The sequence below is a fragment of the Barbus barbus genome (assembly GCF_936440315.1).
Source record: "Barbus barbus genome assembly, chromosome: 36".
NCBI lineage: Eukaryota > Metazoa > Chordata > Actinopteri > Cypriniformes > Cyprinidae > Barbus > Barbus barbus.
In genome coordinates this window covers 9,709,347-9,735,036 of record NC_136714.1, presented here as the reverse complement: position 1 = coordinate 9,735,036, position 25,690 = coordinate 9,709,347, and the positions used below count along the sequence as shown (strand labels likewise).

The 25,690-nt window shown below is 38.2% G+C and overlaps 2 protein-coding genes across 7 annotated transcripts in view; both read right to left on the bottom strand.

The window, feature by feature from the left end:
- Nucleotides 1-14,622, bottom strand: part of LOC306856306 (uncharacterized protein) — a 150,855-nt gene extending 136,233 nt beyond the window's left edge. For 3 of the 5 annotated variants that reach the window (XM_079395490.1, XM_079395488.1, XM_079395489.1), the window contains exons 1-2: nt 14,061-14,622; nt 13,631-13,700 (exon numbers count right to left, since the gene is read on the bottom strand). In XM_079395490.1, the coding sequence (XP_079251616.1) occupies nt 13,631-13,700; nt 14,061-14,345 (355 nt within the window). In that variant the 5' untranslated portion in view covers nt 14,346-14,622. The remainder of the gene's footprint in view (nt 1-13,630; nt 13,701-14,060) is intronic. The other 2 variants (XM_079395487.1, XM_079395486.1) reach the window with 1 other exon arrangement.
- A 515-nt stretch (nt 14,623-15,137) lies between these two features.
- Nucleotides 15,138-24,047, bottom strand: LOC306856307 (dual specificity protein kinase CLK4-like). Of its 2 annotated transcripts, XM_079395491.1 has the most exons (13): nt 23,926-24,047; nt 23,009-23,166; nt 21,223-21,442; nt 20,656-20,746; nt 20,295-20,361; nt 18,857-18,973; nt 18,607-18,773; nt 18,413-18,507; nt 16,440-16,569; nt 16,270-16,352; nt 16,097-16,176; nt 15,879-15,969; nt 15,138-15,461 (listed from the first exon to the last, which is right to left on the bottom strand). In XM_079395491.1, the coding sequence occupies exons 2-13, from the start codon at nt 23,164-23,166 to the stop codon at nt 15,315-15,317; spliced, it is 1,446 nt and encodes a 481-aa protein (XP_079251617.1). In that variant the 5' UTR covers nt 23,926-24,047; the 3' UTR covers nt 15,138-15,314. The 2 variants fall into 2 exon arrangements, with proteins under 2 accessions (XP_079251617.1, XP_079251618.1); XM_079395492.1 differs by lacking the exon at nt 20,656-20,746 and having other exon boundaries at nt 23,926-24,030.
- Nucleotides 24,048-25,690: the final 1,643 nt, after the last annotated feature.

Genomic DNA, 25,690 nt, shown 5'->3' with positions numbered 1-25,690 from the left:
CCTCTGTTCTCTAACACACACTGACAGACTCTCACCAAGACATGAACGCTAGGGGGACATCCGGAAGTTAGTTTTTCTCAGTGAAGGATGAGAGAGATGCAGACAGTCTGTGGGGTTAATCCAGTTCCGACAAGCAGCCATCCGGTCCTGCAGCCATTTCCGGCGCCGGTCAGACCCGCCTATCAGAATGGCGGTACGAAGCGGCGAAGGCGTTGGATGGGGGTTTGGGAGGTGAGTGCGTATCTGTATGTGTGTGTGTATGTATGTGTGGCCTGGGAAGTTGGCACGCTGGCATTCGAATCAAGTTGCCTCAGTCCGCAGATTGTGAAAGCGACACAGCAGGTTGCCATGGAGACAGCCTTGATCAGGACCCCAACCGAGTCAACAACAGCAGGTGTCTGGAAGGGGGGGAGGAACGCAAGAGAGTCTAACTGCAGTGCTCTTCCTGGGGAAATTTTCCAGCTTCGACCTTGTCCGAGGTTGCGCTGGTTAGGAGAGCCAAAGAAGATAAGATTGTTTGGTCTTGGGGCGAGTAGCCGCATTCCAATTTCACAGCTACTCTCTTAGTCCATTTCTGGTCTCCAAATCATCAATTTTCCTTTAACCGTGAGCTTCTCCGTGATGTATCCATATTGCGGTTAATAGTCTCAGACAGTGCTGACCGCTCTGCCCATTACTTCATGACGGGCAGCCTTGAGGCTTTGGACAGCTGTTCCGTCTCCTGAATTCTAAAAATAACAGAGCAAAGCCTAATCCAATCAGCAGAAAACCCGTTATCGTGGTTCCGAATAGGTAGATGTCTTCAATGTCCTCCACGGAAAGAGCTGCCAGACACACGACCTGCGTCCATCGTGTAGCCAGCTGCGAACGTTCTGTCAGGGCAGTCAGGTTCCCCGATCCCAGGCTTCTCATCGAGAAGATGGTGTCAATTTCGTTGAGAGACCAGTTGATCAAATCCATATTTTTCAGTTTGGAGTGCAGTGCAGAAAGAGTCTCTCAGGTGAGACGACACGAGACGAAGAGGCAAGCAGGGAAGGATAGGGAAGGGAGGGAGAGAAAAAATGCGACCGCCTTCGCTGAGAGCCAAACGAGAATAAGCGTAAAGGAGCAACCGTAAAGTGCTAGAAAAGTGAGAGTCAATAGTTTCTGTTACATCATCAAGTTGTTCTGAGCTATTGGATATGCTGAGGAATTGAGATAAATCAGGAAGATTATTTATAAAGTAGTCTTTTGTGGTAGAAGTGATGGTTCTACCATAATTGTAACAAGGAATTGGCTTTACAGCTTTAGCTATATGGAATATACACAAAACTAGATAATGATCCGAGATATCATCGCTCTGGTGCAAAATTTCAACGCCAATGACATCAATTCCATATGACAGTATTAAATCTAGAGTAAGATTTCGACAATGAGTAGGTCCTGAAACGTGTTGTTTAACATCAATGGAGTTTAGAATGTCTATAAATGCTGATCCCAACGAATCTCTTTCATTATCAATATGGATATTAAAATCACCAGCAATTAGGACTTTATCTGCAGCCAGCACTACCTCAGATAGAAAAGCAGCTAATTCTTTAATAAAGTCTGTAAGGTGCCCTGGTGGCCTGTATACAGTAGCCAGTACAAACACCGCAGAGGATTTATCATTATCACTTGTTTCTTTGGATAGCGTCATATGAAGCACAATTACTTCGAACTAATTATATTTGAAACCTGACCTCTGAGAAATACTAATATTTCTGATAAATATTGCTATAAATTGTAGCAACACCTCCCCCTTTACCTTTTGGGCACGGTTCATGTTTGTAACTGTAATCTTGGGGGGGTAGACTCGTTTAAAGTAATGTAGTCATCTGGTTTTAGCCAGGTTTCTGTCAAACAAAGCACATCTAGTTTATGGTCAGTGAACATATCATTTACAAAAAGTGCTTTAGTAGAAAGGGATCTAATATTCAATAAGCCAAGCTTTATAATTTGTTTATCTGTATTATATCTGTTTTTTATTTGTTGAACATCAATTAAATTGTTACTCTTACTTTGGTTTGGATGTTTTCTGTATTTTCTAGTTCGGGGAACAGACACAGTCTCTATAGTGTGATATCTAGGTGAAAGAGTCTCTATGTGCTGAGAATTAACTGACTTCTGTGACGTGAGGAGGCTAGCAGATGGTCTGTTTAGCCAGTCTGTCTGCTTCCTGACCTGGGCCCCAGTTAGTCAAGTACGAACTCTAAGACTATGTGCCATATTTCTAGAGGGAACAGCAGCACCCCAGGAAGGATGAAGACCATCTCTTTTCAACAGGTCAGGTCTGCCCCAAAAATTCTTCCAATTGTCTATGAAACCTATGTTATTCTGCGGGCACCACTTAGACATCCAGCCATTGAGTGACGACAGTCTGCTATGTATCTCATAAGCAGGGAGCGGACCAGAGCATATTACAGTGTCTGACATCGTACTTGCAAGTTCACACACCTCTTTAACATTATATTTAGTGATCGCCGACTGGCAAAGTCGAACATCATTAGCGCCGACGTGAATAACAATTAGGCGTCGACCGATATGTGTTTTTCAGGGCCGATGCCGATACCGATTATTACAGACCAAGTAGACCGATAACCAATATATTGAACCGATATATATGTCTGGTGTAAAAATGAAAATGAATGTCAAAATTAAGAATAACAAGGGCTCTGACAAAAATGGCCTTCCCTAGTGTTGGTTGCACTTCTTACTCTTGTCTTCCCCCATGCATCCATCTACAATAAGGGTAATATATAAAGAGAGAGTTAAAAGTGGGGCCACTGTATGCTTCATGATTAAGCCTATGAATACTAAATACTAAAGCTAAACAGCTTGGGGAAATGTAAGTATTTGGCTTCAATAATTTACATGTTAGAAATGTATGTGTAATAGCATAACCTCTCATAATTCTTCATTAATTATTTTCGGTTGACTAAATCATAACCTACAAGAGGGGACTATTCAATTCATCATCTAATGCACATCAATTGATTAATTTAAAAAGCACAATGTATATAATAAGTGTAAATAATTTAATTGTCTTCATAGCTCCATTGTGGAAGTTGCGAAGAAGACCGCAACTATTTTAATGAAACTATAACACTAATAGCCTGTTATAGGCACACTTGGTTCAATAGCCTATTGAAATGTCCCAATTTCCGTCATCATAATCTTGGCCTATGTGACAGTATCTTAATCTTGGCCTATGTGACAGTAATTTCCATTAGTTTTCAGTGCAGTGCAGTGCAAATGAAGACATAAAACATTAATTTAATTTATCTTTTAATCAAATGAGTTAAACTCAAATTTGGCAAACAAATGGGTTTACTATTAAAATTAAAACATGGAAGAAATAGCGTATTGTGTGATTGTTCTTTTAAACAAAAGTTGTAATAATTGTAGTAGTATTAGTAAATAAACCAAACTTTTATTTTGACGGGTTGCCATGAGGACCTCTTAAGTTTCTGTAGCCTATTTATGATATGACGATCGTTTTACTCAAACGAAACAGTCAAATGCTCATGAAGTAACTCTCAGGGCAGTTCTGGGGATGATGTTCATATATTTATGTCCTCATTTAGTGACATGGCAGACGCAGAAAACACCGCGAGCGTCGCGCACTTCAGTGTGTGTGTGTGTGTCAAAATCGTGCGTCTGTGCCTTTCACATATACAGAGACACGCCGAACATGCAGAATTCATATTTAAATAGTCTTTTTGCAGCTTAATGTTTACAGATAGTCCATATTGTGAGTCGATTTAAGTGTACTGACCTACTTTTGATTAATTCATCCAAACTTTGACTAATTCCGTGACTCCGCATTATACAGTAAATGCTATTTATATGACTGGATTCCGCGATTCCCCCTGCGTTTCCCCCATCTCGGAAACCATAAATAGATAATATTGAGGTTTTTACAACTTCAGTGTAGTGGATTGTAATTTATTGCAACTTGAGCAACGTCTGCTGCTGCCTTTGAGAGAGAACTGATGCGTGATGAAGCAGCACCAGTTAGCAAGCGCTTTCGGTGTGAGAGTGCCTTTAGTCTTCCACGTTGATTGGTCGGACTCCTGACTCTCAACAAATCAGAGGCGCGGTGGGCGGAGACTGCTCTAGGCCACAGAGTGGTGAGTTCCGACAGGCTGCATCAGAGCCAAATAGCGCTTTTCAAAATTAAATAATTTTATCGGCACATTGGTTTTGAAAATGACCGATACCGATTATCATAAAAATGCTTAATATTGGTGCCAATAATCGGCCAGGCCGATAATCGGTCGACCCCTAATAACAATCTTACTGAATTTACGTTTAGCATTAGCCAGCACTTTTAAATTTGCCAAGATGTCAGGCGCACTGGCTCCCGGTAAACATTGGACTATGGTGGCTGGTGTCTCTATTTTCACGTTCCGTACTATAGAATCGCCAATAACTAGAGCACTTTCATCAGGTTTCTCAATGGGTGCGTCACTGAGTGGGGTGAACCTGTTTGATGTTTTGATCGGAACGGAAGAGCGGTGTTTTGCCTCGCGACTAGGCTGCCTCACAGTCACCCAGTTGCCCTGCTGCACGGGCTCTACCGGAACCGAACAATGTACAGGACTCCCTGAGCTAGTCGCATCCAAAGCAGTATCTACAGCCTTCACATTCTTACTGTCCTCAAAAAAAGTTTGGATGCGTGTCTCTAATTCTGAAATCTTCTCTGTCAGCCTAACTATTTCCCTGCATTTATCACATGTGAATCCCTCGTCGCCGACAGAGATAAACTGTACATGTGGCAAACAGTGCAAACAACAATAGCAGGAGAAGAAGCCATTACTCACCGTGATTGACGAATGCCAAGTTTTTGCATTAATATAGCCATTTTTAAAAGAAATCCAGTAACTTTATTTAGCTAATAAATGCTTCTTTATCTTTTTTCATGAGGATGCCTTTTTGGCCAGAGTTTCAAATTGCTCCTTAGAAAATATGCATTTAATAAAAATAAAATATAGAAATAAAAAGGAATTGAAGTTAAGATGGTGCAATGCTTGTAATGTCAAATTGTACAGTAAAACTGCTGACCCTGTTACTTATATGAAGGCATAAATACATCCGTATATCCAAATAAATATTTATATAACACACAGTCTTTCGAAAAAAATTTTGGGGTCAGTCATTTTTTGGAAACATTAGTACTTTTATTTAGCAAGATATTGATCAAAAGTGGAAAAAAATGAAAAAAGATAAAAGTTATATTTAAAATAAATGCTATTCTTTTGAACTTTCTATTCATCAAAGAATCCTGACAAAAAAGTATAATGGTTTCCACAAACAATTTATGTAAGAATTGTTTCTTGAGCACTAAATCAGCATATTAAAATCTTTCCCATCACAGGAATAAATTACATTTTAAAATAGATTCATATAGAAAACAGTTATTTTTAAATTTGAGCATTCACTCAAAAAAAATGGTGCTATATAGCACTAAAAGTGGTTCTTTGGCTTGTAATCTTAGAAGGTATGAAGGAATAATCAACGGAGAAATTGCACGGCGGCAGGACGTGCTTTTACATCAATGAAAGGTGGTGTACAGATGTAACTGTGTTAAAGAAGATGTGCTGTTCAGATCTAGAAATGCTCTTCATTAACTGCAAGCCGTTCTATTCGCACGGGAGATTTGTTCGTTCATTCTCGAGCGGGATTTACAAGCATGTTTCTCTCCCACTGATTGGACTGTTTTTGAAGCTGCTGCCACCGATCTGGACAAGCTCACAGAGACTGTAACATCATATATCAGTTTATGTGAGGATATGTGCATTCCTACCAAGACTCATCTAACTTACAACAACGACAAACCATGGTTCACTACAAAACCCAGACAGCTCCGTCAGGCCAAAGAAGATGCTTACAGAACGGGGGATAAAGTCTTGTATAAACAGGGCAAATACACACTGGAAAAGGAGATCAGAGTGGCAAAGAGGAATTATTCTGACAAGCTCAGGAACAAATTCTCTTCCAGTGATTCTGCTTCAGTGTGGAAAGGTATGAAAGATATCACCAGTTACAAGACACCATCCCCCAGCACTCACGATGTACTGTTCGCTCATGCATTGATGAGATTGAGTATACAAAGCCTGCAGATGAGCAGCATGAGGCTGAGGAACTCTTGCAAGCAGACTCTATGTCCAACATCTCCAATGTAGCTACATGCGATGATGACCGCAACGTTTCATGGGTGCATTCTCAGTTGCCCTGCCAACAGGAGCCAAACCCTCATCTTACTGTGCCAATGGCTGATGACAATACTGTGGCTGGTACTGGTGCTGACCCATCTCCCCAAAATCCTGTCTATAGCAGTGTACCTGTTGTGCAAGATCCTGTAGCTGGTTTAAATACAGCTGATCGTTACTCTACCAGGTTTGGGAGAGTTATCAAGCCAGTATGTAGACTTATTGAATCTATGGTTCAACTTGAAACCCTGTTCGGTTTGGATTCTGGGTCAACAGTAAATCATGTTTAAATTTAAACTTTGACTTGAAGTACATGTAGTTTTCAGAACAAGAACGAGTTGTGGCGGTGCGGACCTGGGGGGGTTACACCTACATAGCACCATTTGACAAAGGGATGGTGCTATATAGCACCAAAAGTGGTTCCCCTATAATTACGAGCCAAGAACCACTTTTAGTGCTATATAGCACCATATTTTTTAGAGTGTTGGTGAGTATGCGACTTCTTTCAAAAATATTAAAAATATTGTAAATATTTACGTGTATACTGAATTAATGTATTTTACCTTGAAATGCCACAATGCAATTTATTAACAATTAAACATTATTTGTCTAACAGAATGTTTAAAATCTACTTTACAACTGTGTGTAATCAATACTTGTTGTCCAAAGCAGGATGATGTTTATTTGGCACAGATGAAGCTCGCTAGCAGTGGACAAAGTCTGACTTAGACTATCAGAGGGTTGCCAGACGTTCAGTATACAACCCCCCACCAAGTGCTGGAGGCCTACATATTCACTCAGACTCAAAAACCACAAACACACACATACAAACACACAGCCTTTCAGAGCCAAAACACACATATAAACAAGCTGTATACGCTTAATAGAAAATACAGGAAAAGCTTTCCCAACAAGTGTCTGTCTATCCTGGGAGAATTTAACCTAAATTTTAATAGGTCAGCACATTATACTTATAAAATATAGAGTGTGTTTTTCCTCCGGTGATACATTATATATATATATATATATATATATAAATGACATCTGTTGAATCACTTTTCAATAGAGTCTGGTTGAAGGAGGAAGGCATCTTATCTCCCAGCCAATCAAAACAGGGCAACAATAACACACATAATTAAGAGATTACAATCATCCCAAATCCAACTGCACGCAACTCTGACTAAGTCTGCAAAATAGTCTTCACACAGATTTTAATTCTTTCTTTTTAGATAACTGAAAGCAGCTGCTCAAAGGCCAATCCGCCTGAGGTTTGTTCATCAGACGCCCCAGAATGAATCAGGACAGCGGTGCACAAACTGAGCATGAAGAGTCACTGGAGATCCACATGTACTAGAAGTTGCACATGTCACTCAAGATCCACTTCAGCAGCATTTCTCAACCTTTTGATTCGAAAGCCACCATGATATTTCTGTTGTTATTAAATGTGTAGGATTTTGGAAGGAAAAGCCAAGTGTCATCTAATAATTTACAGTGAACAACCGTAAACTGACATTCCGACATTCTGATAAAAATCTAGTTTGAGTTACTACCAGACTGGGAATGATGAGGAACCGTTACTGTCTTTCCACTGTTTGACATTAAGTTAAGCAACATGTAGCCTAAATAGCCCAATCTGAAAGCGGTTAGGGATACTTTTTTTCTTTTTTTAATCACTCAAGACAAGTTTCCAGAAAAGCCCCAGGTGAAAACGATGCAAAACAAACCTCACAGCTTGACAGTAAAAAATGTTGCAGGAAAATGGCAAGATCTCTCCATGGAAGCGAAAAAAGTACAGCCCTGTTCAAAATCTCAGTCTAGGAAACAAGGCTCCAAGCCTTGCACAGCTCCAAGGTTCTGCCATGGACCATGCAACCCAACAGTACAGTTAGGGGAGAAGTTTAAAATGTGAAAAGACGTGGCATGCTGCCACACAGATGGGGGAAACAACAGAGGGAGAAAATAAATTCTCTGGCTCGCTGGAGGCATTTGAGAGATTTGCAATTAAGATTAGGCCTGACAACGCAAGGACAAGGATCAGGCTCCTTCAATACACATAATCATGCAAACAGACAGCATGATGTCCGGCATGTGCAACTCAACCGGCGACGAGACCCATTTAAAAGATGACTGGGAGGAAATGGATACATGAATGAGATTATAATGAATGGCTCAGTGGAGAGACTAGATTAAAATAAAGGTGGATTCTCTCTGTCTCTGTGTGAGAGAGAAAAAGGATTTTTAGCGATTCAAGTTTCCCAATTCGATTCTGATTCACAAGCTCTTGATTCAATTCGATTCTGAATTCATTTAGCTAGATTTCACTCTCCATTTTTTATTTTTTTACATATTAAAGAAAATGTATTTTTTGTTAAGGCAGTGTTTCAAAGTAACTGATATTAGCACTTTATTTATAGAACCAGCTTGAATGAGTCATTCTTTTCGAGAATCAAACAACGCTGGACACGCTGTTTTTGTTGTTCTGTGTTTTACGCACTGTCAAAAGAACGGGCTCATAAGAGTCATTTGCTCAAATATCTGATTTTTATGATACAGATTTGGAACGACATGAAGATGAAGAATAATGAAAGGTTCCAGTAAATGAAAACACTTAATTAATGGCTTTCTTGTATTTCAGAAAGTCTGAGAATTACCCTGTTCTGTCAACCGCAAGTGCTTAACAAGCATTTTAACACTTGTTTAACGAATTAGGAAACAAATTAAGACAGCAACAGAAGCCAAGATCTGATGAGTAAGAACTTTTAACCACTAAAAAAGTGGTCTTCACATGCATGAAAATCAGGACTGTGAAACAGTGCTCTTATCGAATGTAAATTGACATCATCTTTGAGATTATAGAGAAAAGATAATGTTGATTACTTTTGACAGATGAAAAACGTAGAATGTGTTTTCATTGCAGCTATCAAATAGTTACAAAAGAACCCTGGTTTTATTTTACTGTAATTGGAGATCTTTAAAATCATCTAGGATTGAGCAAGGAGGTATAAATGTTCTCCAAATGTATAAATTCTTGTGAGGTGTGAGATGACAGGGAGTGAAAATGCGCGAGTCTACCATATGATCAACAAATCACCTATTTTTTCTATACCATAATTGCTTCCATATCTCCTCTATATTTTCAGTGGGTACATGGCCTCACATTTCATTCAAATGAAATTGGGAAATGTTGCAGCCAAACAGGGAGGGAGTTTTTACAGTGATGTTGAGAGTATGCCAGAATGCCCTCCCACAAACTACAGAACAGATGCTTTTAATAAGCCCAGAGTACAGAACCCATACCGCTATTGCCTTTATTTTGTATTTATTTAGCTAGATCCTGATGGAGATACATTCTGACCGCCATGCAGCTACAGACTCATGTCAATTGAAAGTAATAAGAAAGGTTTGTGCCACATATGTGCTCGCAGGCTGCACTTAAAGTTCACCCAAAATGAAAATTATGTCATCACCCTCATGTTGTTTCAAACCTATGACTTTCTTCTGTGGAACTTTAAAAAAGATATTTTGAAAAAAGTTGGTAGCCAAACTGTTTTGGTTACCTTTGACTTCTATTGTTTGTATAAAAAATAATAATAAATAAGTTTCTTAAAATAATGTTCCACAGATTTAAAAAAACAAAAACAAAAAAAAACTGTTTTTGGAAACACATGAGGGTAAGTAGATTAAGACAGAATTTTAACTTTAGGTTAAACAATTTTAATTTTTTTTTTAATATCTGCAGTATTATTTTTTGAGTCACCTTAAGAAAGCAACACAATATGTGTGCTGGAGATTCAATCGCTAAAGTTGGCCAGTCAGTTCTGGAAAACAATATTTATTCATTTTCCAGTGCATCTCCTCAGACGGATGTTTTGAGATATCCGCTTTTTCTCAGCAAAGTGAAAAGCCTTCTAACACGGTGTGGAGAAACACATAAGCACCCAGTGTGCACTGAGAGGTCTAGATTTTCACGTTACCCCGCTTCATGCCTACTTAAATCAACATGAAGTTGTAGCATATGACTACACTTATGCGCAGAGGGGAAAGCTTAACGTAGATAACATGAAATAGTTCAAAACCAACACAGAGGCCAACAGATAATCTGTACCCCTCCATCTCACCCACAGCGAAACTCTTAGAGCCCTAGAAGGCTTTTGGAGGAAGCATTAAAGCTTACAGCCTTCTCAATGGGTAGGCCAATAAAACAAGGGCGGATTACATTCTTAAGAAGCACGTTTATCCAAGCACATCACGCTGTTTCCAGAAGAACCTCCCAACCTGAGAGAGGAGACAAGGTGTCCGGATCCGTGACGGGTTGGGATCTACATCACCCTGAGGCTCGAGTCTGGGGTCACACAGTTATGTGAAGCATTTGGATTTTTCCTACTGTAGCTTTTCACAGTCACGCTCAGATTTTGGTTTTAAGATAATGTGTTTGTCCGTAGTGGCAATAACAGAGGTTTTCTGAGCAATGGTTAGTATAGCTGCAGGCTCACTTGTGAACCAAACGCAGCTGTATTATTGGACTCTGTTATGAATGTGGTATCTATCAATAGAGACTCGCAATGGATGCAAACATCTGTATTCTGGTGATGTGGCTGGGATTCTTGCTGTGTTGCAATATGTAGAGTAGAGCACTTTGAAATGACGATTTGGTAATATTTTACATCCTTGACAAGACAATACTACAAAAAAGAAAGTAATAACGATTACGACAAGTTCACAAATGCTCACAAGAAAATCTAAAAGAGATAAATGTGAACTGCTTTCAGCACGTTGATCACAGAGATTCATTTGCAACCAAAAGGGGAGGGTTTTGAAACTTATACTCCTATAAAAGGGGCTCAAAACTTGCGTTTTAGTACATAAACTCTTGAAAATAATAGTTTTTTTATTGATATCTATGGTACCAAGAAGAACCTTTAACATCCTTTGAACCTTTTCATTTCACAAAAGGTTGTCTTTAAAAAGGTTGTGATTAAAAAATATATATCCATACCATTTTTTACAGTGGTATAGTTTATTTCTACTTAACTCAAATTTAAATGTCATAGGGAAGTGTCTGAGAGGCTAACTGTTTCAGTATCTTGTTCATTTTGAGCTCTAAGTGACCAGTGTGTCGTTTTTTCAGGTTCAGAGGAAGCCCAAGTCTGAGTGGCTTCAGCTTTGACGAGGCCAGGGTCAATTAAATGCTTTGTTGAGCTCATTAGTTCATGGTCCGCAGGTCTTGGTCCTTTTGTGTCTGTGGTTCAAGTGTGTTTTCTGATGTCTGCCTTGAAAAGAAGCCCATTAAAAGCAAAGGAAGGAACAGCAAATTGCACAGACGGATGACTTAGGTTTACCATTCAGCTCAAGAAAACAGTCTGATTCTTCAAAAGCACCCGAGCCTTTAATTGGAGACAGGAAGTGCAACATAAGTGAAGACAAAAGGTCTATGCACTGTTAATAACTAAGAAACAATTCTTACTGCAATTATATTCTTTAAAATAAAGTCAATGTATGTTTTGCTTACAAGCCGCTTACCTTTTAGTACAATGCTAACAAATACCATTATAGTGTGTTTAGAGCAAAAAAAACATTATATCACAGTAAATAACATGTATAAATGTCCATGTTATACTAGCAGCCAGCCTTTAAACTATAGATACCCTTAACAAGCATCGTGAAATAATTTTTTAACTGCCAATAAAAAGTTCCCATGAGTATTATAAAAATGGTGAATTATGAAATATAAATGATCAAAAACTAATTAAAGATCACAAAAAATATCATAAAGCTCACTCTTTATGTGATCGGTATTATTTTCTAGTTCCTAGTTGAGGCTCCTTCAGTGTAAGTATATGGGATTGTTTGCTTGTTATATGTGTAATATATAGGTTCATTTGCTCAGAAAAGTGATTAAACATCTCTTGTTTTTAATACTAGTGATGATGATGGTTTCTTTACCAAGCACCAGTAACAAGAACATCATAGACTTAAGTATTAAGTATCTGATAAATGTTAATACGATCTACACAAAACTCCTCATGGACTGATGGTTCCTCCAAAGATAAATTGAAAAACAGTAAAACAATGTCAGTAAAACAGATTTACCTTAATGCATCTCATGTTTCTTCAAAATGTCTGCCATAAGAGCTAAAACAGATCTCTTAGAATATATAAGATAATGTACGTTTTTTAAGTTATCAAGGTTCACTGATCTTACAAGATGACTTTTGATGTCTTTCATGTTCTTCTATTCTTTTATCCTCTTAGATATTTCAATATCAGGGATGAAAAAGACTGGATTTCATTTCTAACCACAATACCTCAGGATGACAAAACTCAAGCAAAACTCTACATGCTCTTTGCTCATGGCAAAATTTTAAACATGGAAAGGAACAATGTGCATTATAAGGTTATATGAATAGATATGAAACCAGTCCTTGAAAAAGAATACAGAGAAAAAAGATAAAAGAGCTTTAGAGTTTAAGCTGACTTTAATTGAAACTGTAGTGTCCTATGGGACAGGGCTACAAGTTAAATTATACCCACATTTTAGCAACAACATCAGAGGGTACATGGGAGGCCCTCTTTTGGTAGGCACCGCTACCATGAAATCTTCATAGGCTAGTAAATTTCTCCATGCATAATTCCACTATGCCCTGAGAGGGTACGTCTCTTAAACAGTATTAGAGTAAACCTGTCATTTTCTCTCACGCAACAGCCAAATTTCCAAGGACTACACATAAGAACAGAGCAACAAATTCATGCAAGGTTAAGTATCTTCTGTCTATGCCCTACTTTGCCCTGATAGCTGCAATGAATTGTAATGTCTCGTAGCTGAGCTTACACAATAAATCTGTGGCATCCACCGGCCTCTGCGGATGGAGGAGCACCTCTCATCTTTCTAACTTCCACATGTGAGTTATTTAATTCAGCATGAAGTATATAAACTGTGGTTCTGCATGTGATCACACTGACAGTTATCCAGGCTGTAAATTTTTTTCATCATTACAACATCTTTGTGTCCATCCATTTAACTTGTCAAAATAATTTCGGTCGTTTCGTATCAATTGTATGAGTTTTCAGAGATTCTACTTGATTTTCTTCATCTGGAGTTGAATTCATACCGCATATAACTTTAGCATTAAACTTAAATTTGAAAAAAACTGCAATAATGAAATACAAGTAGGGTACAGCCTGCAAAAATTACAACTGTAAACAGTTTCACAAGACAAGTCCCTGTTGAACTGAACATTCGTATCAACATCACATGCTAGCAAAGTCACCTGCTGCATTATTTATTGACCCAATTTAAAGCACAGTTCAGATTTCGATATAAAAATAGAGTAAATATGCCTCAGTTGGTCGTTTTCGGAGGGAAAAGAACAAAAAACATCTCATGCAGAGGAACAAACCTGGAGGACACGAGCACTCTTGCGCTGCTTCTCGAGCTGTGCGAATTTTTGACACTCCCTCTTTGAGTCTCTGAGAAAACAAATATAGCCTATATTTATATGATATACATACACTGATGATTTAAAATTACCAGGATGTTTTTCGTTACGCTTAAGGATGTTTGATTTAGCTAATCCTAAAACAGCACACGTATGCTAATTCAAAATACATCTATTAAAACAATGAACACGGAAAATGATTTAATATTTTTAGTGTAGTGTGAACAGCTATTCTCTAATTTCACTTCATACGTTACATAATATGTCAGAACAACTGTTATTTAGCCTATAAACCATAAAAAAAAAACAATATTGAAAGATATAAAATTGGACGTTTTTGCAATAATGATTGTAAAAGTAGCACGAAATAATGAAAACAGAGACGCCTCACCTCTTGCACAAGTTTCTCTATCGCATCCCGAAAAGTCGCGTGCGCATCCAGTGTCGCGTGCACAGGTTGAATCACAGACTGTCGCTCCATCTCCAAAAGCTCAATTTTACGCTCAAGATTGGATGTTTTGACGTTCATAAACAGACAAACAGCCACCGAAGACGCCGACAACATAAAACATACGAGGGTCGTTAAACAATGAAATATCTGTGATGTGTGATGTCCACTGCTCGGTGATGACTTTGACACATCTTTTGAACCCCCAGTTGAAACCATTTTTGGCATTATGGTTAAAATATTATCCTTGTTCTTGAATCCTCTTTTGAGACTCGTGTAGACCTTCTTCAGTAAAGTGGCGTTTATGGCTTCAGAACTGAGGCTGACAGGAGACGCAGCGATGTGACGCACACTTGAAGAGCGCGTGTACTATTGAAGGTCGCGCGCCTCTCTCCTCTCGAACGCAGGTTAAATTGTTTCCCTCTAAAGTGTGTCTCAGAGAATCCAGTCAGCCCCTTTTTTCGCTGCTGAACTGCCGTCAACAAAACTATGTAAACGACAGAGTGCGAATAGTGTATGTGTGTGCAGGGACCTCTCTGCGCTATGTGCGCCAAAATACCATTTCGATTGCGCAAATTGAACTTTACAAGAAAACTGTAGATATAATGCAGTGTCCAAAATAAACTCACATTAAACACACGCACGGGTCAAATGATGACTTTTTGGGGCATAGCACAATACATGTGCCTCTGAATGTCAAATTATTAGTACTTTATTGCATCTGTCTGTAATAAAAACTGAATTTATTTGCAACAAAGATTATTTGCATTTCATCCTGCAAAATCTCAAGATTTTCCCCACATGATGTCCATGTGCTCTGCTCAAAAATACATCAGAACTAAAGACGACTGCAGAACTAGAAGAGCATTTGTAAAGAACAGGCCTTTTGATGCCATCTGCAGGACAGAGATTATAAAAGCACCGGAGGGAAAAAGAGCCTAAAATTCTGCATCACTATACACCAATTCTAAATGTCAGTTCAGTATTATTAAAAAGAAAGACAAAATAAAAGACACAAATGGTGTGTATTCAAAGCATTCAAGTTTAATTTGACAAAAGAACATAAATTTGGCCCATATAAACAAATTGATAATAAATATGGACAGAGGTAATGAAGCAGGCAGTTTTAAAGCAGACTGATACAGTCAGCTGCAGTCTCCCTGGGAGCAGTAAGGTTCATTTTGTGTCACCTCCAAGTCACTTTCTTTCTTTTCTTATTGGGTTGAAAAAGGGATGTCCAATAGCCTGCTCCAGGGTGATTCGTTTGGATGAATCATACTCCATCATCTTCTGTAGCAGGTCAAAAAGTAACTCATGATCCGGGGTTTTAGAGGACATGTATTGCTGAGTAAAGAGCAGAGATTCAACTATATTATTTTCATCAAGGCAACCCAAACAGAAATGTGTCTCATTAACATACTGGCATCAGTACATCTCCAAAATTAGTAGTCCACAATACTTTTAAGTATCAAAAAGTTTCTGGAGGAAAGAAAATTAAAGACCACTGGAATGTATCACCAGAAAACAACCATAATTTCAGAGAAAAACATTCAGTGGTTTCATTCCAAAACCTTTAACATTTTGTACTTGTGCTTATAAATAGTACAAAGTGATCAAAACAAATTTGAGGCTATAGATATTATAAACTGGTTTACATGAACAAAGCTTTTTATAAAGAGTCAGTATCTGCAGCATAATGTAATCAAGATTAAGCATAATAAGCGGTTCAATGTTTAGTAGTCAGTATTTTGTGATCTTTACCTTAAGAGGTTTACAGTGTTTCCTCACGTATCTCCCTGCTGAGCTGCACTCATCCCAGTCCAATTTGTCATGATGCACATAACGCCGCTTCCTGACAATGAAGCATAGTCACGCATCAGTCAGACCATGACAAATCTAAAAACCTCTCACATCTTTGATCATGTTAGAAACATGTATTTACAAACAAGTGACAAACGCCTAGTCTCAAATTACTGCACCTTGTTTTCTGAAGCAGGTGTGCAGGTATGGGGCCTAGAACCCTCTCCATCATTGCCAGATGCTCCTTACTGTCGTGAGTCTGCAAAGAGGGAGTTTTTGTAATTATTTTGCATTTAAAATCAAGCCACAAGGCATTTACTAGAATAATAAAGTCTGTATGTGGAATTTGCACCTGAAATAACGTTAATCCCAGATAGAACTCAATCAGGATACAGCCCAAACTCCACACATCACATGCCTGGTTCCAGCCAAGTTCTGCCAGCAGAGATTTTACAATGTTCAAAATCATGAACATGTTTTAGTGGATAAACAACAGCAAAAATAATAGAGCAAATAGCTCACCCAATATAATTTCCGGAGCTCTGTAGTGGCGTGTTGACACCACAGAGGTGTGGTGCTCGTGGTCATAGGTAGCATTGCCAAAGTCCACAACTTTCACATCCAACCTCTTCAAGGTCCTCTCATCTCGCTTCTATAATACATTGAACATTAATTGTCATTATCCTCTCCTCACTATAAACTAACACTTGCTTTCCTACATACATAGCCATGGCCAAAAATATCAGCACCCTTGGTAAATATGATCAAAGGCGGCTGTGAAAATTAATCTGCATTGTTAATCCTTTTGATCTTTTATTTAAAAAAAAATCTAACCTTTCATTGGATAATAAGAATTTAAAATGGGGGGGAATATCATTATGAAATAAATGTTTTTCTCAAATACACGTTGGACACAATTATTGGCACCCCTAGAAATTCTTAAGTAAAATATCTCTGAAGTATATTCCCATTCATATTCACAATTTTTAGCACTCCAGGGTGATTATGAACATGAAATTATCCAGCCATGGCGTCCTGTTTCACAGAAATATATATAGGAGGGAAAACAAAGGCCAAATTCCCTTAATCATCCATCACAATGAGAAAAACCAACGAATATATTTCTGATGTGCAGCAAAAGATAATTGAGCTTCACAAATTAGTGAAGTGGCTTTAAGAATAGAGCTAGAGCAGGGAAAATTCCCATTTCCACCATCAGGAAAATAATTAAGAATTTCCAATCAACATAAAATGTTACGAAACTGCCTGGAAGAGGACGTGTGTCTACATCGCCCTAATGCATGGTGAGAAGGAGAGTTTGAGTGGCTAAAGACTCTCCAAGGACCACAGCTGAAGAATTGCAGAAAATAGTTGAGTCTTGGGGTCAGAAAACCTTAAAAAGTCAAACAGCACCTACATCACCACGTTTGGGAGGGTTTCAAGAAAAATTCTCCTAGCTCATCCAAAAACAAACTCCAGCATATTCAGTTATCAGACACGACTGGCTTCTATAGTCAGATGAAACAAAAAAAGAGCTTTTAGCAGCAAACATTCAAGATGGGTTTGGTGAACACAGGGTTAAAAAGTACCCCATGTGTACAATGTAATATACTGCTGTATTTTTGATATTGTGGGCCTATATTTCTACTGGAGGCTCTGGAGATCTTGTTTAAACACATGGCATCATGGATTCTATCAAATACCAACAGAGTCTGTTAGAAATCTTATAATGTTCGGATCTTCCAACCATACAATAATCCAAACAGAAACCTCAAAAACAACACAAAAATGGGTCACTGAGCACAAAACCAAGCTTCTGCTATGGCCATTCCAGTCCTCTGACCTGAACCCTATAGAAAATTAGTGGGGTGAACTGAAGAGAAGTACCAACATGGAGCTGGGAATCTGAAGGGTCTGGAGTGACTCTGGATGAAGGAATGGTCTCTGATCTCTTGTCAGGTGTTCTCTAACCTCATCAGGCATTATAGGAGAACATTTAGAGCTGTTAAACTGGCAAATGGAGGTTTCAAAAAGTATTGAATAAAAGGGTGCCGTTAATTGTGGCCAAAGTGTATTAGAGAAAAACGTTTATTTCATAATGATATTTCCCCCACCATTTTAAATTCGTATTATCCAATGAAAGGTTGTGAAAAAAAAAAAAAAAAGATCAAAAAGATTAACAATGCAGATTAATTTTCACAGCCTTTTTTGATCATATTTACCAAGGGTGCCGATATTTTTGGCCATGACTGTATACTACTGCTCATAGGTTTGGGGTCAGTGCTGTTTGAGATTTCCTTGGAAATCATAATACATATTTCAGGATTCCTTAAATAAGAACAAATAAGAAGTTCAAAAGAACAGCATTTCATTGAAAAATAAATCTTTTGTAGTATATTAATATTTTTGGATAAATTTAATGTGTCCTCGCATTAATTTACTGACCCCAAACTTTTGAATTATAGTATATGAAATTTCTTTATATTGTTACTTACCATCTTAGAGTTGTATTTAATGTTGTAGTTTGAGTCTACAAACAGAATGTTTTCAGGCTTAAGGTCAGTGTGTGTCAACTTATTTCGATGCAGAACTGATGGCAAAAAAAGTTATTTATATATTTAGACATGGTATACAACAGTGATTTGTAGCATTGAAGCTTTTGTAGTAACAATTATGCATCTATACTCACACTGCACAGCTCTAAATATCTGGTCTGCCATGCATCTGATCTGGTTCAGTGAGAAGGGCATGAATCCATTTTCCTTCAGGAAGTCATACGTGCTCAGTCCCAGCAGCTCAAACACGATGCAGATGTGGCCATGGTGATCGAACCAGTCCAGCATCCGGACACAAGCACTGCAAAGACATAGAGGCAAGTCATTACGGCCAAAAACCTTGTCTATTTACAAAGTATTTCTACACGGAAGTTAAACACTCACAATCTCTTTTCCTCATCAAGCGAGTTTATCCGCTCAAGCACATCAACCTCTGACAAGGCTGCCTCACGGTAGCGCTCAATATTTTTGATGATCTTCAGCGCCACTTTTGCATTACCTCTGAAAAGAGAGAAAAAAAAAAAACACGCACACACACTAGGTATGTTACATGCACCTAATCTTCATAAATTCAAATGAATACAATCCAATTTCAGATTTTGAATGTTTGCATTTTCCGATTCACATTTGTGTTTACATGTGCATTTATGTATTCCAAACAAAACTTCAGTGCATCTTCAATGCCTAGTCATAACATTCAGAACTGGGGAGAACCATCAAGCTACCGAAAGTATAATTGTCATTTTTAGCAAATATTTTGTCAATATTAAGTCTATTCCACTGGCAAGTTTGTAAGATTTAAATAAAAATTTGCACGTTCGTTAGAAGTAAAACATTTGTAAAATAAGATTTTATCAGTGTTGGGGAAAGTTACTTTTAAAAGTAATGCATTACAATATTGCATTACTACCTAAAAAAGTAACTAATTACATTGCTTAGTTACTTTTTATGGAAAGTAATGCATTACGTTACTTTTGCGATACTTTTTAAATCTGGGCAAGGCTTGCTTGTTTGTTTTTAACATATTAAAAACATTTGGCCAGTGTAAAAGCCTGTTCACACCAAAAGTGAAATGAATAAGCCTCAGGCTGAAGGAACAGTAAATTCACGTCTGTACAGTAGAATGCAGAAGAAGAAAGTTCAGCACACTTGATCAATAAAAAAAACTAAAGCAGCACAAGAGTCATTTTTGCTTTTTGAATTGGATCATCGAAGGACAGCAGCAAAGACATTAGTTAATAAAATGGGATTAAATACATAAAAGGATATTTGTGTTAACATTTATTTATTGCAGGTTTGCATCATATTCCGAGTTGCATTTCAAGGTTATTTATTTATTTTGAGAAAACTGAATCTGTTGGGTTTCTTTTGTTAGTTTTTTTGCAATTAATTAATGCTGTCAATCAATAAATGGGGGAAAAAGTAACTGGCGTTACATATTTGAAAAAAGTAACTTCAATATTTTCTTCCAAATTCAAAAGTAATGCGTTACTTTACTAGTTACTTGAAAAAAGTAAGCTGATTACGTAACTCGCGTTACTTGTAATGCATTACCCCCAACACTGGACCTTTTATAAAAGGGCTCTGGTAAACATAGGCAACACAGCACACTGCACATATGTGCAAGTCATTTTTGAATTCACATTTAGCTTTTCATTCATATTGAGCTTAATTGGTTCAACGGAGTTAATTACATGAACGCTTTTCAATCCGATTGAGCCATCAATCCAATTATTTGGGTGTTTTTAAATGTAGTTAATGTTAAAAAAGTGATACAACAAATATTTCCTGTATGACAAAGTCGTCAAAAAATCCAGCTTACTTTGAATGGTCAAGGCACTCCACAACTTTTCCAAAGGCTCCTTCGCCCAAAGTCCCTATAATCTCATCTATGAACAGGATAAAGAGCAGTCATAAGTAAAGCTTTGGGGCAGGAGGATACAACATCCAAAAGCACAGATTTTACAGTACTAACAGGAACTTGACAAGTTCATTCCAGTTAAATCATATTTATTTAATATAAAATTCTGTGCCAAATTAAAGTTTCACACATGATAGTTAAATTCAAAGTGGTTAATATTAGAAGTCTTCAAAGGTCCCCTTATATCCCCCAAGTGTAGGCTGAATTGTCCCACTAAGACACAGAACAGACAGTTATATAGAGAAAGGTTTGTGTTCTATACATCTTGCTCTTAGCATGTCTCCATTGTGATAGACCAGGTGACCCTCCTCATCATCCTCAATACTCTTGGTTCTTTTCCTGCGATGACTTCTCTGGAGTAGGGGGAATCATCATCACCATCATCACCACCATCAAACACCAGTCAGAATCAGGCCCATAGGCATCATTCATTCATTCAGCGATGGGGGGTTGATGAAGGGGAGGGAGTGATTCGGACCCCCGCGCCAGGCCACGACGGCAGCAGCAAATTCAAATTCATCGCCAACAACGGCACAGGGCCACCATAGTGTGTGTTACAGAAGAAAGACATGGCAACACATTTTCAGACAGGAAACAACTTTCTTTGAAGTGCACTTAAGAACAGCTAATTCTGTTCAAGACCCTCAAGCAATCAACAAATAGCCATTTCTGCAACCAATGAGTGAAGTTCAAGTGAATAAGTCAACTGATTCCTTGACCACCTTACTGTATGTTTACAGCAGATGGTTTCTAAGGTAAATCTGGACTTTAGCAACATTAACGAATACATCAGCTCAAGTAAAAAAATCAACATTGACAAATCGTTTACCGATTCTGAACGGGGACTGCGGCAGCGTGATCGCTGGTGCTCTCTGCTGCTGCGTCGACTACGTCCTCTGTGCAAGGACGACTGGCTGCAATGGTTCTCGTCTTTCTCCCTCTCTGTCTCCCGGACCGGGTCCACCGGACCCTTATAACCGCTATGCTCCAGACTGGCCTCTCTGGCCCTATGCTCTCGGCACTCCAGCCTCTTTGAGCTAATGTGACACCTGTCAATAACACACATCAGACACTGAGGAAGAAAACACAGTTGTGCATATAATGACAATGAGTCCTTTGACAGCAAAATTTACAGGTGGCTTTCACTTTGCTGCAATTTATCGACCCTTTCAGCAGGGGATAAGGAATGCTGAATCGCGATCTGCTGGGTGCTGAAAGCATCAAGTGTCTTCTCGAAAGGGAAGCGTCCACGAGCAAGCTATACTTAGAAAGAGCCACTGAAACTAGCTCTGAGAGTGCGGCTATGACTGAAAGTGATGCTTTAACCTGTCAATGTTGCAGCAGTAAATCTGTTAAGAAGATGCCTAAGCGTTGTGTTTGATTTAAACAACTCATGATCTAAATCACAGCTGTCAGCCTATAGTACAGAAGCAGAACATTCTGTATTACACCAACTGGAAGCCATCCTGATTCATATTACGACAACCAAACTTCAACAGATCGTAACTTTTTTTTAAAGAACATCAGATGCACTCTGCATAGTTTACACTTCAGAAAAATAAAGGCAGATTTAATAACCATTCAAAACAAAGATGTTGCCTGTAATGTTAATTATAGAGTTAAGGTTATGCTGTGCCTGCTTAGAACTGTACCTACTACCTACTATTTTTTCCCACCTGATGAACACTTTTCGCCAATTAGCATCCACCCGACTTAAAGAGCTTGAGCTTTTAAAGTCGTGATGAAACAGAAGTAGCTAAAGGCATTTTTTCCATGTTTTGACATGCATCCAAGTGTAACAGTTTATCAAAAAAGTGCAATTTTGTTCAATTAATCAGGTGTTGATCGGATTTTAATATATTGCGCTCAAAAATGGAAATAGATGAATGAGAGCTTACAAAAGCAAGTTTGTAATTTTTACAGAAAGATTCAGTTACGACATTAATTAGAAATTACAGGGTCAAATGAAACTGTAAAACTAAAAATAATAATGATAAATAATAAGATAAAGCATTATTTGGAAAACAATTTAATTTCATAGCAGACAATGTAACTCGCAACACGCATTTATAATAATTTAAACAATGTTACCTTTCACTGGTGTGAACACTAACATCTACACACTCTCATTCTTGGAGTGAACGGGCATTTACAAGCTCTCAGTTTGCATTTCAAAATGCCTGGGAGGGTAAAATGAAAACTAATGAAATGGCTGTTGACATTTTCTACTGCACAAAAAAAAAAAAAAACATCAATGTGGCAGCTCTATCAATGAGTATAGAAGTTCTTTGGCTCTATGGACAATAATCGCTACAAAAATTTTGGAACAAGTTCCTCTGACAATATAATGTCAGAAGGATTTTACATCAGTGGGATTCTCTGAATTGCAAACACCGATCAGGACCCTTGGACAGGCCAGATTACAGCACTTGTCATCCTGACAGTTTGTTTCTGAATCCACGAACATGCTACACTATATAATTTCAAGGCACTGCAAACACGCAGGACAAGCTGACAGGGCTCAATGCCAACAACAAATCTAACAGTCTAACAACACCATTCGACCTGAAACAAAAAAGTGCTAATTTCACATTTTAAAAGTGAGTAAGTCTTACCTTTCGTATGTCTTATAGTGATGAGTTCTGCCGGGCTGCCGCTCTCTTTCCCCGCTGCGAGAGCTGCGCTTCGGTCTCTTGTGCACCTCCACTCTCTCCTCCCAGCTATACTCCGCGATCCAGCCATCCGGCGACCGCATCCGCTTAGATCGCCGCATCTGACCACACCAGAATAGAAAAAAGGTCCAAGTCATAAAAACGACGACATGGAAACAGTATCTCAGGACATTCCCCACACCCCGCTGGTTTTAAAATTCAATACAGCCGAGGTGATGCCAGCTCTCCGCTCCCGATCTAACTTAGTTATTGAATTTCATGTTGCCGAGTTGTTGCAGTTGTTTTGACTTGTTAAAAGTTCAGCTGAACAATTTACCATGCAGTCAAGTCTCATTAACTAATATTAAATAACTTATTTACAGACAATTAAACCTCAACAATAAGGTTTGGTTAACTTACTCCTATTTAAGGTTCGGCCGAACATTTATCCCAGCACACTGAACGCAATGTCCCTCATTAAATAGTGAGGGACTATTTAGTGACAGCAATCACGACAGTTGTTTGTTTACAATCACATTTTTCGAATACCTGGTTGCCTGGTAACAAAGCGCCACCACACTAGCGCTTTAGCCACCACCGCTCTTATATAAACAAACATAATCGAGATTTACAAATCCAAACGATTGTGTACGAATGGATTAGGTAACTTTTAAGTTCATGATCAAAATGCTTAAACGTTTAACGTTATTTATCAAAAATGCCGCTTTAAATATTCGCTCTATCCGTGAATGTTTTTCTTAGGCGGCTAGCCGGTTAGCATGCAGACGAAATAGCATAGTCACCCCCAGCAGCCTCGAGGTAATTAATAAACTTGTAAAAGTAAGTTTAATGTTACATGTTTAAATTTAAAATACACTCACCTTTCACCCGTTACTTTCAAGTCGTAAAATAAGACACTTTGTTTTGCAGACTGAGCTCCACAACCCTTTATGACTTCCGCTTTACACTCACGGCTTGTTTCCGGTGTCGAGGATTTGTGGGCGGACACTCAACAAGGCACGGGTCATTTTGTCATATTATAGAGGATTCTTGACAACAAAATTTAAAGGTATTTTGTTTATTATTAATATTTCACAACAGACCCACATACAAATTTTTTATTAATATTTAACAGTAGACCTACATACAAAATGATAATCCAACACCAGCATAGCAGCCCAAAAATTATATTTTAAGCGTATTATTGTCTATTTTAACCAAACATTCATCCATACTTTGTGTCCACTTTGTCCTGTTGCCTCTTCTGTAAACTATTCTTTTAATTTATACACAAAAGGACTGCAAACACAACTTTTCATTTACTTGTATTATTGATCATCTTTACAATTAGCCTATGCTGTATTCACCAATGAAAGGGTATAATCAAAATCAGTTGTTTTTACAATTATATTGTTATTCTTCACTTGAGAGTTAAAAAAAAAAACTCTAATGAATACAATATTGTAAAATATATAGGGAATATATAAAATATATAGTAAAATGTATAGGGAAGTCGTGGCCTAATGGTTAGAGAGTCGGACTCATAATCCAAAAGTGGGAGGGAGTGAATAACCAACACTCTCTCCACCACAAATACCACGACTGAGGTGCCCTTGGCACCGAACCCCCAACTGCTCCCCGGGCGCCGCAGCATAAATGGCTGCCCACTGCTCCGGGTGTGTGTTCACGGTGTGTGTGTTCACTGCTGTGTGTGTGCACTTTGGATGGGTTAAATGCAGAGCATACGGCCAAGTATGGGGCAAAAGTATGGATTAAAATCAGGGCTTTCAAACAGGGGTCTGAACACCTCTAGGGGTCCATGAAGGAACTGCATGAGAAGATAGAGGCATATAGGCATAAAACTCATAGTATTTTCTTTAAACATTGTCATGACATTTACTAATTATATGATCAGGTTTTCAATATATAATGTTATTTAACATTTTTTAAATCAAAGATATTATGAACTGTCACTGAGAAAGTCTTTTTTGAAAAATGTTTTGTAGTGCGTCCCTGGGTCTTTACATCTCTGATTCTGCTGAGAATATTTACAGCATGTCTTTCTATTTTGTCACCATCTATAGATCACTTACTGTGTGCCTGATTTATGAACTTAAGTGATCGCCCAGCCACTGGTCACGACTGCTTTCTCTGATTAGTCCCTATGGAATATTAAATCTGTAAGGGATGGTAAGAAAACCTTCAGAAGCACCAAACAACGCTCTCTTTGATGTAAAAGTCAGTGTTTTAAAATAGTGATGATTTCATTAGGACATGAACTATTGAAGACTCATCTCAAATTAAAATCCCTGTTTAGTTCAGTAAAAGGGCCCTCTTTTGTAGTGTCAGATGACATCACCTTGTCATGTCCTTAGGGAATAACTTAATCGACTTTCACCTTCCCTATTCACACTCACCTTGACCGAACAATGAAAAAGAACTATAAAAAGGATACTTTTCACTATCATAAACATTTCTCTTCCTCAAATATCTTAGTTGACATTTTACTGCAGTATTTTGCTCCATTATGCAGTTTTAACCTCAGCTGCCTAATTTTTAACCCCAAGGTGCTCCAGACCAATTGTCCCTTTAATAATTGCATGGCAGGGTTCAGATGAGGCAAGATACAGTATATATTTTTTTTAT